The sequence below is a fragment of the Callorhinus ursinus genome, unplaced genomic scaffold (genome assembly GCF_003265705.2).
Source record: "Callorhinus ursinus isolate GAN/ISIS: 27379988/994484 unplaced genomic scaffold, GSC_fseal_2.0 scaffold74, whole genome shotgun sequence".
Classification (NCBI taxonomy): Eukaryota; Metazoa; Chordata; class Mammalia; order Carnivora; family Otariidae; genus Callorhinus; species Callorhinus ursinus.
Window position 1 is genome coordinate 4,652,962 of NW_027397136.1, and position 12,788 is coordinate 4,665,749.

Consider the following 12,788-nt stretch of genomic DNA (forward strand, 5'->3'; position numbering starts at 1 on the left):
TGTTACATTATTCTGTGTCTTCCCTGCTCTTGTTTCTCCACCCTCAGACCCCTCTCCTAATTTTCCCCAACATCTTCCATCATCCGGGTCTCAGGAGAGCCCCTTGGAACCAGTCCAGGTACACGGGTATCTGTCTGGCTCTTACAGAGTCTTCAGATAGAGGTCCTTGCTACACAACCCCAACAATGGGAAGCTTCCTTAAACCTCACTGAAAACTGTCTGGATGCCTCTAGGGCTCTTGGAAGGTTTGCCCCGTCTCACTGGGGCCAGCAAACAGCAGGTCAGCATCCTCCACATGGAAAAGAACAGCACATTGCAAACTGTCTTTCATTATACTTGCTCCCCACGCAACATTGATTTTCAGCCACTTCCCAACTGAAATTGTTAGAATTATTAGTTCTTTGTGTTCTCTGTTCCCCAGCCAGAACTGAAAAATTCTTACCTCTTATTTCTCCCCTTTTTTCTTTCTTCCTTTCTCTTTTTTCCCTTCCTCTCCCTCCCCCTTTCCCTCCCTCCCTCCCTCCCTCCCTTCCTTCCTTCCTTCCTTCCTTCCTTCCTTCCTACCTTCCTACCTTCCTCTCTCTCTCTCTCTCCCCTGCTTTTTCTTTCTTTTATCCAGGCTTGGTGTAGATGGTCAGCAGAACTTCTCTTGGTCCAGTCTGTGACTGTGGGTGGGCTCAGGTCCTCACTCCTGAGATAATACTTAGTTGGGAACTTGAATGTCAAAAAATTGGGAAATGACTAATCTGGTTCACCCAAATCAGGGGGAGGGCTTGATAAAGCACAGATTGCTGTTTTGATTCCACAGGTCTGAGACGCCGTCCCTACCCCATCCACTCAGAATTTGCACCCAGGTGATGCTAATGCCCGTCAGCCGGGACTACATTTTGAGAACCACTAGATGAAGGGAGCAATGCTGAGGGGGACTGCTTTGAGGCTGCTCCGTTAGGTTCAGGAAGACTCTCTCTCATTAATCCTCCTCTCCCCTCTCCCCCACTCCCCCATACGCCCCCATCCTCAGAAGATTGACCTTCCTAATTCTGTTCCCCACACATTCTGATTCAAATGTGTTTGCACCATTGCCTGAGGCTTACCCCACCCTAGAAAGGATGGAGGAGGTCCCTGGGAGGGCAGTGGGCGGGTGGGGAGCCACCCCAAGAATAATGACACCCCAGAGAGTCTACTGTTGGTGGTCTTCCATGGGAAGGAAGCTGCTGACCAGACCCAGACCTGGTGGAGGCGCTAAGTGTTGGCATTCTCTTTCTTCTGGGCCACAGGAAGTGGACATTTATACGGTGAAGACGGAAGAGCTGTCGTTCACATCTGCCTTCTGCCTGCAGATACAGAGAAATGACTACATCCACGCCCTGGTCACCTATTTTAATATTGAATTTACCAAGTGCCACAAGAAAATGGGGTTTTCCACAGGTGAGCCTTTGGTGGGCACTCATTCCAGACCCTCCCTCCATGTTGAGACCCTCCATGTTGAGGCTTTGCAGAAGTGACCAGGGTTGGCCTCTTCTTGGGGGCAGGACCTGGGGCATGAGCCAGGCAGGGGCCCTCGCTTGGCATCTCATAAACCTTCTCCAGCACACTTTTGGCTGCCAAAGGAGAAGGTAGATGGAAGTGGGTATGGTAAGACCAGAGCTGAGAGTGTGTGTTGGGCAGGGAGAGGCAGAGGGGGACGGCCCTGTTTGAAAGGCGCATTTGTTCTTTGAACATTGACTGAGCATACTCTGTGCGAGCGGTAAGGATACAGAGTAAGGTTTCCCTATCTTCACTGCCTCGCCCTACCATAGGATTCAGCGGGTCTCTCAGTAGGCTGCAGCCTATGTCTCTGTCTCCTTCTTTTCTTTGCTGCTTCCACCCCAGTCCTTCCTTCATTGAGTTCCTGACACTGTTCCTCAAAGCCCACCTGCTCTAGAAGCACAATAAAACTCCCTCCCTGCCCAGCCTTAGAGGTGTCTCATTTCCTGTAGCAGATGACCCCAAATTTCTTAGCCTGGTAAATGGGGGTTCCATGACCCAGCCCTAGCCCACTCTGTCACCTCGCTTCTCACTGGCCCTCCTTTGCTTTGCCCTCTTCCCTTGTCCCTTCACTGCACAGACAGCCTAGTCATACCGAACACCTTGCTGTCCCCGAACTTAGCAAGGCTTCTCAAGTCTCTAGGCCATTGTCTCTGCACACGCCAACCCCTTGTTCATCCAGGTGCACCAGGGGACAGGAGGGTCTTTGGTCAGAGACTCTTGTCATCTCCTTCCTCCCCTATTTGTCTGCTAGGGCTGCTATAACAAAGTACTACAGGCCGGTGGCTTAAACTACAGAAATTTATTTCTCATAGTTCTGCAAGATCAAGGTGTCGGCAGGTTTGGTTTCTCCTGAGGCTCTCTCCTTGGTTTGCAGGTGGCCTCCTGCTCTCTGTGTCCTCACATGGTCTTTCCTCTGTGTGTGTGCGCTCCTGGTATCTCTGTGTGTGCCCTAATCTCTTTCTAGAAGGACACCAGCCACACTGGATTAGGGCCTACCCAAAGCCCTTATTTTAAAGGCCTCTTTAAAGGTCCCATCTCCAAATACAGGTCATATTCTGAGGGACAGGGGCTTAGGCCTCAGCTCCAGACCCTCCCTTCATGAATTGCGGGGGACACAATTCAGCCCCGAACACCTCCCCCATCCCCGCCCCTCACCTGGCCAATTCCAGCACCGGCCTCATCTCTCACCTCAGTTATTACTTGATGCCCTCCTTCGCTCCTGCTCAAGGTTAGGCATCCTTCTTGGAGCTCCCTAATATCCTGTGCTTATGTCAGTCATTCATGGTGATGTAAAGAAAGGGGGTATAAGAAGTCAAGGAAAAAGTCCTCTTTCCATTGCACCCAGCCCTGTGCCTCAGGGACATATGTTAATGATTTCTTTTACCCTCCCCAAACATTTCAATGGTACAGAAGCACATGGCTTTTTATTTGAAATACTTCTCACATAAAGTTGCAAAAATAGAACATAGAGCTCTATGAACCCTTTACCTAGCTCGCCCATTGGTGGCATCTTATGTAACCACAGTACCACATCCAAACTACACCTTTTTTAAAACATCGGATAGCTCATACTAAACACGCTGCCCTCTGACACCTTGTCTTTATTTAACAATATATCTTGGAGAGCCTTCCACAGACTCACAGACGTAGCTAGTGTATTTTTTTTTTTTTGAAACAACTACACAGGATTCCAGTGCCACATGTACCATTGTTTATTCAATATTTTTACTCTTTTTATGCAATTGTCAGTCTCCCCATGGGCTGGGGTCACATCTCATGAATCTCTGCCCTGCTGACATCTACAGTAGTGCTTGGCTCGTAGTAGGTTCTAAACAAATCTCCATCCAATGAGTATATCAAGATCCAAGTCCTGCCCTTGGGAACATGTTCATATTGATCATGCCTGTGAAGTCCTCTCGGGAAGTGGGAGCACTTCATCAGGGGCGAGTGAGCGTGTATGTGGCAGGGGTCAATGCGTTCTACCAGAATCTGAGAATATGATTATTCACTTCCTGAGCCTTGGTGACAATGATCCTCTTTTACCTGTGGACAGAGGGGGCAAGAGATTTATCTTACCCATCACAGAAGGGCTTTTTCCAGAACTGGTGTCTCCTGACCACCAAGACCACAATCTTCCGGTGTCCATCATCCAGGCTGTCTTGGGGAAAACCAGAGACCCCCCCACTCAACTGGGGTCATTTTTAGCTATTACCTTTCTTAGAGGGGCAGCAGGTGAGATTGTCTTCCTGGTGGTAAAGAATAGCCTGGACGGGGAAGGGAAGTTTTACCTGGACCTTGAAGGATGGGTGAAACTCAACCTCACAGCAGGGGTTAAGGCAGCAGCGGGAGGGCTGATCAGGAGCCTGCTTGACAGATGGTAAGGGTTTGCTCTCAGCATTCAAGTCTCCAACCCACTGGTGCAGTTTCTTCCTATTCTGTGGTCACAGCCCCACTATAGTTCCTCACAAGTCCCTATGAGAGAAAGGACAAGGACTGTGTTTCATAGGCTCAAAGACCGTGGGTCTAGATCAAGGTCTGAGCTCACTCGTCTGTCTTTTTGCATCTATGGTGTTATGTTGCCTCCTCTTTGCACAGAACCCCAGAAACTCAGGTCTCAAAGGTCACCCAGAGGTCTTGCAGTCTTCCATTTCCCTTCTCAAAGTGTGGTCTGTGGCCAGCAGCTTCAGCATCATGGTGGGAACTTGCTAGAAATGCAAATTCTCAAGACTTACCCCAGACCTTCTGAATCAGAAACTCGGGGATGGGGCCCTCCAGGTGATTGTGATACACAAATCAGTCTGAGAACCACTGCCCCTGTGCACAACGGCTTGAACAAGATGATTGTGAATTTGGCTCCCGCTGATGCCTTTCTGGAAAGATAATTCCATCTCCTTACTACAATATGCCCTCTTTTCTCATCAAGGCCTGTGTCTTCTGTCTGACGTAGGTCCCTCTCGATGCAGCATCCCCATATGTTTAGAGATCAGGGGAAATAATTTGTTAAGCTGATTCTTCAGCTGCCTGTGGAATGTCCACTGGGGGTTTTGCTACCAGGTAGTGTGGGTTTGGCAGTGGGCTTTTCAGACCCTCTGAACTCTGACCACCTAGAAAAGAGTATTTACTTTTTGTTTTTAAGGACCTCAGATGCACAGAATTAGATTAATCCTAATTCCTGGTTCATGACATCATTGGGTCAGACACAGTTCACTTTTTGCTTGTTTATTTATTAATATAATGAACACCTGTGAACGCCCCGCTAACTCAGTAACTAGAATGTAAATAACGTATTATTAACTAGAATGCAATAGTAACTGGAAAGAAATGTATTATTGTTATTAGAATGTAAATGCATTATTTAATATCAAGAAATAAACTATTACTAATTAGAATATAAGTGTTAACCGGAAATACATCAGTGGCTATAATGATACTATTTATAATCAATAAGTAAATTAATTCACAGTCACATAATTAATCCCTGTGAGCTCACCACATAATTAAACAGATGCTCCACCCCATCTCATCACACCCCTCCCATATTGCCTCTAGATGAACATTATTCCGAATGATTTTGTGTTCTTTATCCCCTTGCTATTTTAAAAAAGTTTGATCGTATCTATGTGTACGTCAGAACACTGTATTGTTTGGTCTCAGCTATTTTTGAACTTCATGCAGAGTGTAGCCTGCTGTATGTGGCCCCTTCCCATCGATTATCCGCCGAGCTTTGTCTCAGCCCAGCCACAGCTAGCTCTGGCGGGCCCACTCAAAAGCACATCACGTAGCATGCAGCTTGAAGACAATCCCTGTTAATGGCTCTCCCGTCTCCTCTCTGCAGCTTCAGGCAGAAGCTGTCGAAAATGGGCACAGGAGCCCAGGGTTCCAGGCTGTGCCAGCCAGTGGGCATGGCTGCCCCACACCTTGGCCACATCCTCAGTGGGTGGGGGCAGGAAATGGGAACTGGGACCCTTGGGCCAACTGGAGTGCGTGGAGGGGCAGTTGCTTGAGTAGAAGCAGGCCTGGGTTGGAGTCTTCGTTTTTCCAGGAGTCAACCAGGTATGGCGGCCAGACATAGGAGATGGGCTTTGAGTAGTTTACTTTCTGGGACTCTGGCTTGTTATTTGTGAGATGATGTGGTTGGACCGAGATGCCTAGCAGCCCCTTCCCACTTTACTATCCGGTGACATTGAGTCATTGTAGCAGGTCAAAGAAATTTCTTGGTGCATAGTCTTTCATTCTCCAAAAAACTTCTGACCCCCCGGGGAATAAAATTGCAAATTGATAGCCAGGAAAAGTACTAAATTTCAGGAAAAGCTACCAGCCACTTAGACACTGGGAAATGAAACGGGGAGCAGGATTCCACTCCCTTTCTGAAAGCACCAGGAAAAATCTTCTTGTGAGGGGCCCTTGCCATTCATTCCCACAGCCCCCTGAGCTCTGCACCCCTGTCCTTGGTCAGGAGGATGACCCAGCGATCTGAGTGTCTTCTTGCTGAGGCTGCAGGGTGTGAAGGGAGGCAAGACTGTACAGGTTGCTGTTTCCCAAATTTAGAACCGTAACTGGCACATGATAGACATCCTGAATTGATGTCTGTTGAATGGAGGAATGCATGCTGGGGGCAGTACTCGTCACACTCACTTAAAATATAGAACAAAAGCTGTCCATAATCCAGAGCCCAGAGAGACTGGGAAGGGGAGGGAGAAAAGGAGAGGTTGGCGTGTGGGGTCAGGATATTAAGAGTATAAAGAGATCTTCATAACAGGGAAAGCTGAAAGTCAGGTACATGATCTTGAAGGTTATAGTTGGGGCAGGGGAGGGAGGGAAAGACTTAAGATGTCATCCACAGCCCTGTGTTGTGTACTCACCCTTGCACCTAGCACCTTTCTAGATCCTTCCCCAGGACCTTCTACACTGCTAGAGTGAGGCAGCACAGCTTTGCAGGTCAGAACCATAGATTATGGATAAATAAAATTATATATACCACTTCCCATAGTGATTATATGGGAATTATATTATAATGGCTTATTATATTATAATGGCTTAGTGATACCCTCACATTGGCCTAATGTGTCATAGGATGACTATATAATTTATCTTTCAATTAAGGACACTTCTGATAGTGAAAGGGAGAGCTATTCATAGTTATGCCACAAAGACAAGTAACCTGGAGTTGTCTTGGGCACAGCAGGAGATTTGGTCACCCTTAGTATACCCTTTCCCCCTTGTCATCCCATCTAATCCTAAAAGTACCCAGGGAGATCAATATCACGCCCCACATTCTGCAGATATAGCAAATGAGCCCCAGGGTCATAGTGCAAACACATGGCAATGTGGAAGCAGGAAACTGGGCCTGTTGTTGCCTATTTAATGTCCTTTCCACTCTTGCCCATCTGGAGATGTTATTAGATGCAAAAGAGTGGGTTTGCACAGTGATTTCAGCCATGCTGTATGTCTACAACATCTGGGGGGAGATTTTTAAGTCTTGGCAAGTCTGCTCCCTTCATGTCCCCCAGAATGACTGAATTCAAGTCTCAGCAGTAGAGTCAAGACATCTGAATTTTAATCAGTTTCTCCTGGATACCCCGACAGAGTATTAGTATTGTGAAAACTGGTTTAGATAATTAGTCCACAGCTAATGGACCCATCACAGAAATGAAATGTTTGGGGAGGTTCTCAAACTTTTGATGTTGATGGCAAAGGGAAAAAAAATCACTTTCCTCCAACACAAGGCTGGCATATATTTTGGACAACCATCAGACACTCCCAGGCTTGATGGCTGCCAACCTTGAGCCAGCAAAATCTCTGGGACTCTCTTAAGGCATCTGATTAGGTGACGGAAGGAAGCTGCTTGAATGTCCTTGCCTGAAGGTCTTTAAGAACAGGAGAGAGACACCTGTCTGAGTTGGTGTAGGAGGGTGTGGGCGCAAGAGGGCTGCCAGTCATATGCTGCCATTTTCTGCACACACCAGAGACTATCTTTTGACAATTCATTTAGTTACAGTTGGCGGGGAAGATGCTGGGACAGGGGGACTTTGTCCGTAGACAGCAGTATGCCTTAGAGGCCATGAAGGCTGGATGTGTTTGGGGATCTAGGATCTGAGAGGCACAGACTGCACATTCATGATCCTCCTTTGAGCTTTTCCAAGTGCTCAGGCTGCTTTTCCCCCACCATGACTTTGAGTTTGTGTTAATCTCCTAAATGCACACATTGAAGGCTACACGAGTCTTTAACCAAACCACTGACCTTTGATCAGGCCAGTTCATTGCAAAGGGTGAAGAAAGACAGACTCTTCACTACCATTTAAATAGGTCCTGGGGTTTGTAAGATCGTAGAGGTGACCTGGACTGGCTCAGTGCATGATAAATCCCGTTAGTGGTTGTTGTAGGAACACCTCGAGGCTGGACCTCAGGTAGTTCAGACGATTGCAGAACAGCCCTGATTTTTCCTGATGAATTAAAAATCTGCCCTCTAGTAATTCCCAGTCTCTAGACTTTGTTCTGTTTCCAACGCCATATATAATGCCACATGTAAGTCTTTCCATATGACAGCTTTTGAAGTATTTGAAAGGCACTTCTTATATTCTCCCAAGTCTTCTCATCTTTAGCTCTGGTCCTAAGCAAAGAGAAAATCAGTATTAAAGAGTCCTACATCCAGGTGGTGGAAGGTAAGATCCTAAAGGGCCAAGAGGAACTTACTATAATGGCTTCTTCTACTATCTATAGTTTTCAAAGCCTCCATTGTAATTGAACATCTGTGGGTACCCTGAAGCATAACGAAGGGTCTACTCTTTGGGTTTTTGCCATAGCTCATTTGTTCAGCTCTTACAGATCTAGCAAGTGTGGTGGTAGGCACCAAGGACGTCACAGTCAAGAAGCCTGGCAGGGCACCTGTCCTCATGGAAGTTGTAGTCCTATGGAGGAACAAACAGCTGAAAAAAGACAAAGGCCTTTATGCTGTAGTGTGATAGACATTGTGGTAGCATAAGCCCAGGGTGGGCCATCAGGCAAGACTTCCCAGAGGAAGTGACAGATGAAGAAGGGAGAGCCTGCTGGACAGGGAGGGAAGAGTATGCCAAAGATAGCTGGCGCTGAGGAAGATGGCCCATAAGCAGGACCCCTCATTTGGCTTTTGAGCACACAGTGTGTCGAGAGAGGCTGGTTGGGATTTAATGGCAAATACAGGGGAGGCGCCAGCATCGGTGCAGCTCTGGATCCTGCAGGAGTGTGCTGTGGACCAATGGTGGGTCTGTGGGATGAGAATTATGCCCCATTTCTTCTTTTAAAGATTTATTTATTTATTTGAGGGGGAGGGGCAGAGGGAGAAGGAGGGAGAAAATCTCAAGCAGACTCCCTGCAGAGCACAGAGCCTGATGTGGGGCTTGATCTCAGGACCCCAAGATCATAATCTGAGTCAAAATCAATAGCTGGACACTTAATCAACTGAGCCACCCAGGCACCCCATCCCTCATTTCTTTTTGATCCAGTTAGGAGGACACTGCTGAAACCCCACAGCTGGCCTGGGCCAAGGGTACTAGGTTTGGTTCTAGGGCAGAGAGGTGGCAAGGAAAGCTAATTGTAGGATGGGGATGTCAGTGGGACACTGGTTTAGCTCTGGAATTTGCATACGTGATGTCATTTAAGGAGAGCCAGGATGGCCTACTCTACAAATCTCCCCCTTACACTATCTGAATGTCTTCCCTCTGTTGAATTGATTAAAAACAGTAGCATTTTGAGTTTCATTTGCGTTAATGAGTTTAGTTGGTGAGAGGTATTCATCCCACCCCTTGGAATGAACTTGTAATACCAGCATCTTTCTCTTCTGATTTCCTGGAAGATCAGCAGCCCCGAGGAGATGGGAATTCGATGGAAGGAGGAGCACTGGGGCCGAGGGAGGATTTCTGGGGCTTGGCGGCAGGCTATAGCGGCTGGGCACCAACCCTGCAAGAGTGCTGGGTATTGGTTCAGTGAATCCCAGAAGAAGCCCAGCAACTTCTAGGCAGGGTCTCAGCCTCAGACCTTCTGGAGATATCTTCTCTGACCCTTCCTTCCCACCTCCCCTATTCTTCTCCCCTCAGCCCCCGATGCCCCCTACACCCACTGGAAGCAGACTGTCTTCTACTTGGAAGATTACCTCACTGTCCGGAGGGGCGAAGAAATCTATGGGACCATATCCATGAAGCCAAATGCCAAAAACGTGGTGAGTGCTGAGGCAGTCTCTGTCTGGGCCAGGGTCAGAGAGAGGAAGGGACCCATGGAGCTGGCTCCCTGCAGCTTCCAGGACCCTCTTGCCCAGGTGCCCGAGTGTCTTGTGCACAACCAGACAAGGTATTGGGGTAGGGGCAGTAGAAAACCGGGTTTGGATCTGACCAGGTGTCATTGAAGGCTTCCAGCCGTGGCCCCTTAACTCTCAAAGATGACAGATTTTTCTCAAGATTTTTCTCAAGTCCCTGCTTTGGACTTTCAGCCTTGAGGACAGCTTCCAGTTCTTCATCCAGGGGGCTCTGAGCACGGAGGCTGTTGCCATGGGTTTCAGCTCATTTAGAACAAGCCAAGCCAGGACATAACAGTTTCTGGTGGCCTGGAAGATGTTTGGTTCACATATCGTCAGTGGCCCTGGTGGGTTGGGGATCAGGTGATTCTTTTTGAGTAACCACAGGTGCAAGCATGTGTGTTGAAAGAGTCTAGAGAATGCTTTGAGGGTTGTGCCACAGAAGACTCAACCACCCCATTCTGTTTTCTCTCAGGATGAAATCAGAGGGAACATTTCTATATTATAACAGGAAGGGTTTAGGTTCGAAATCAAAGCACTTCCTGTGAGGATAATGAGACACCAGAATAGATTCCCGAGGGCTGTTCGTGGGAACCCCTTAGCTAGAAAACCTTAGAAACACGGTAGTTGCCCATCCCCCTGCCTGCAGGAGTGGGAGGCGCTCCACTCGCTTGCTCCCACACTAATGTTGGGTCCCTTCACTCCTCCTTTGCAGCGAGACCTCGATTTCACGGTAGATTTGGATTTTAAGGGACAGCTGTGTGAAACATCTGTATCTAATGACTACAAAATGCGTTAGCACACGTGGGAAGCTGCAGCGAGTGAGCAAGAAGAGAAACTCTTCCCTCGATCTGCGGCTCTGTAACAAGGAATACCGTTTGCAGGACTATACACTTGAAAACCAGAGTTTTAAATTCTGCCTTGAAGATTGGTGAACTCACCAGGGCTCCCGTGGGCCCTGCCGCTAGGACAGAGAGCCTCCAGCTCCCCAGCTCGACTCTGGGAGCCCTTCACCGAGGCTTTGTTGTCGCCGACAAAGAGCAATCTCCAGTGTGATGGCTGGGGCCCCGAGGATGGAAAAGTACACACGTATACCCATTGTCCTCCTTAACTGTGAATCTCCGGAACTTCCAAGTTTTGCATGCTGCAGGCATCTAGGACAGATTGCTTCACTAGAACCTGGAGACATAGTGTCTTTGATAGCATAAGCCAGATTACCCGTCTGCGTGGTGCCGTGTGCGTGCGTGCGTGTGTGCGCGCCTCCAGCGGATCCATTAGTTTCTCTACCCACAACACCTGTATATGCATGCATATACAACCACGTGGGTGTATTTCTGTGTTCATTCAGGGTGTGTGTGTGTGCGTGTGTATGTGTGTGTGTGCGCAGAATATATATTACTCTCAGAGGAGATTCTGTTGCTTTTGAATAGGAATTTGTTTTGTGATTAGTTCTCCCCCTTCCCCGTCCCTTACAGATGTTAAGCAGCTATGAAACGTTCTCTGTACTAGCTCTGGCCTCCTTTTGACTAGACTGTGGCTCTGAACCCTGAGCATAGTACCACGCACTCTGTTGGCACTCAATAAATGCACATGAGAGCGAATCAATTGCCTGGCTGTGTTCCTGGTGCTCTGGGCTGGGAGGGCTTGGGAGGACATCAGAGGCCCCACACGCACAGGAGATCCAAGGAGCAATGGATGCTGCTCCCAGCTCCCAGAAGGCAGCTCATGGTAGAAGCAGCCGTGAAAGTCACGACTGGTTCAAGGGCATGTTCCCTGCAAACTCTTAGGGGGCTAGGAAGAGGGACTCAGCAGTGAGGTGGGGGGGATGTGAGCTAACCAAGAACGCTCTAGAATAGGAGGCTACATGTAGCCTGGAGGGAGGCCAAGCTCAGGAACAGGAGAACCTGGGATATGTGTCCTGCTGGGAGGGCCCAGCAAAAGCAGGAGATGGTGGTCCTGGGTCCCTGGGGTGAAACTGGGGCAGGGTATGAGTGGAAGGCTAGTGGGGAGATTGTTCTTGTCCGAGGTGCTGAATGTTTGCAGCACTGCCCAGAGTCTCATCCCTGCTCCCTCACCCCTGGCCAGTGGCTGGACTGGCCTGCCACCCTCTGCACCAACAGGAGCTCACCCACCTTGGCGGGGGCCTTCCCACTGAGCTCCAGTGAGACTGGATCCTAGGACGGTACCCCAGGTTCTTACTGCATCTCCTCCCCCCCTGCATGGTTGGTAAATCTCCAGTGCCCTCAACTTCTTCAATCCTGCCACCTCCCAGATTCTAGACTCTGGTTCCATCGTGGAGAGGGCAGAACCAGATGAGCGATTTCTGTGGTTGGGAACAATCACCTGAGGGAAAGACATGGGCCTTACCTGTGGGCAGGGACCCAGGCCTAGCTGCCTTGACGATTCCATTGCCAAGGAGCCTGAGGGTCTGCCTCTTTGTGTGTGGGAAGAAACAGGGCCAGGATCCTGGGCCACGGAGGTGTAGGCTTGCCTCAGTGGACCTTGGGCAAGTCACATCACTTTCCTTATTACCACTGAGGAAAAGGAGCTGGACTAGGTGAATGTTTTCCACACTGTGTCTTGGGGAACCCTAGGGCTTGGGAGAGGTGCCACGTCGAGGTGGGCAGAGCTCTGGATTTCCCTCTCCCCAGATTAAAAAAAGAAACAACCCAATGCTTCCCTTGTCTGTTTTAATTTTCTTTGGGAAAAGGATTCTACTACTCAAAATAAAAATGAAATAAGGAAATGAAAAGGAACCAAGACCAAAACCAAACACCTCTGAAAATGACATATCTAGGTGACCCTGGAGTCCCCCTGGCCATAACACTCTGAGGTCAGTGGATTCTTGGATCCTCTCTCTCTGTCTTTCCTTCTCTCCCACTGTGAGTTCTGTGCAATTTCACCGGAAACTGCCCCCAAGCAGCATTTGGGTCTCGGCTGGGTGCCCACCACTTGGCCCAGAACCACATTTTCACCCTCCTGCGTCTTTATG

General features: G+C 48.7%; 1 protein-coding gene across 3 annotated transcripts in view; it reads left to right on the forward strand.

The window, feature by feature from the left end:
- Window positions 1-11,401, forward strand: part of PRMT8 (protein arginine methyltransferase 8) — a 91,435-nt gene extending 80,034 nt beyond the window's left edge. For 2 of the 3 annotated variants that reach the window (XM_025851853.2, XM_073886921.1), the window contains 3 exons: window positions 1,278-1,428; window positions 9,603-9,724; window positions 10,512-11,401. In XM_025851853.2, the coding sequence (XP_025707638.2) occupies window positions 1,278-1,428; window positions 9,603-9,724; window positions 10,512-10,595 (357 nt within the window). In that variant the 3' untranslated portion in view covers window positions 10,596-11,401. The remainder of the gene's footprint in view (window positions 1-1,277; window positions 1,429-9,602; window positions 9,725-10,511) is intronic. The other variant, XM_073886920.1, reaches the window with a different exon arrangement.
- Window positions 11,402-12,788: the final 1,387 nt, after the last annotated feature.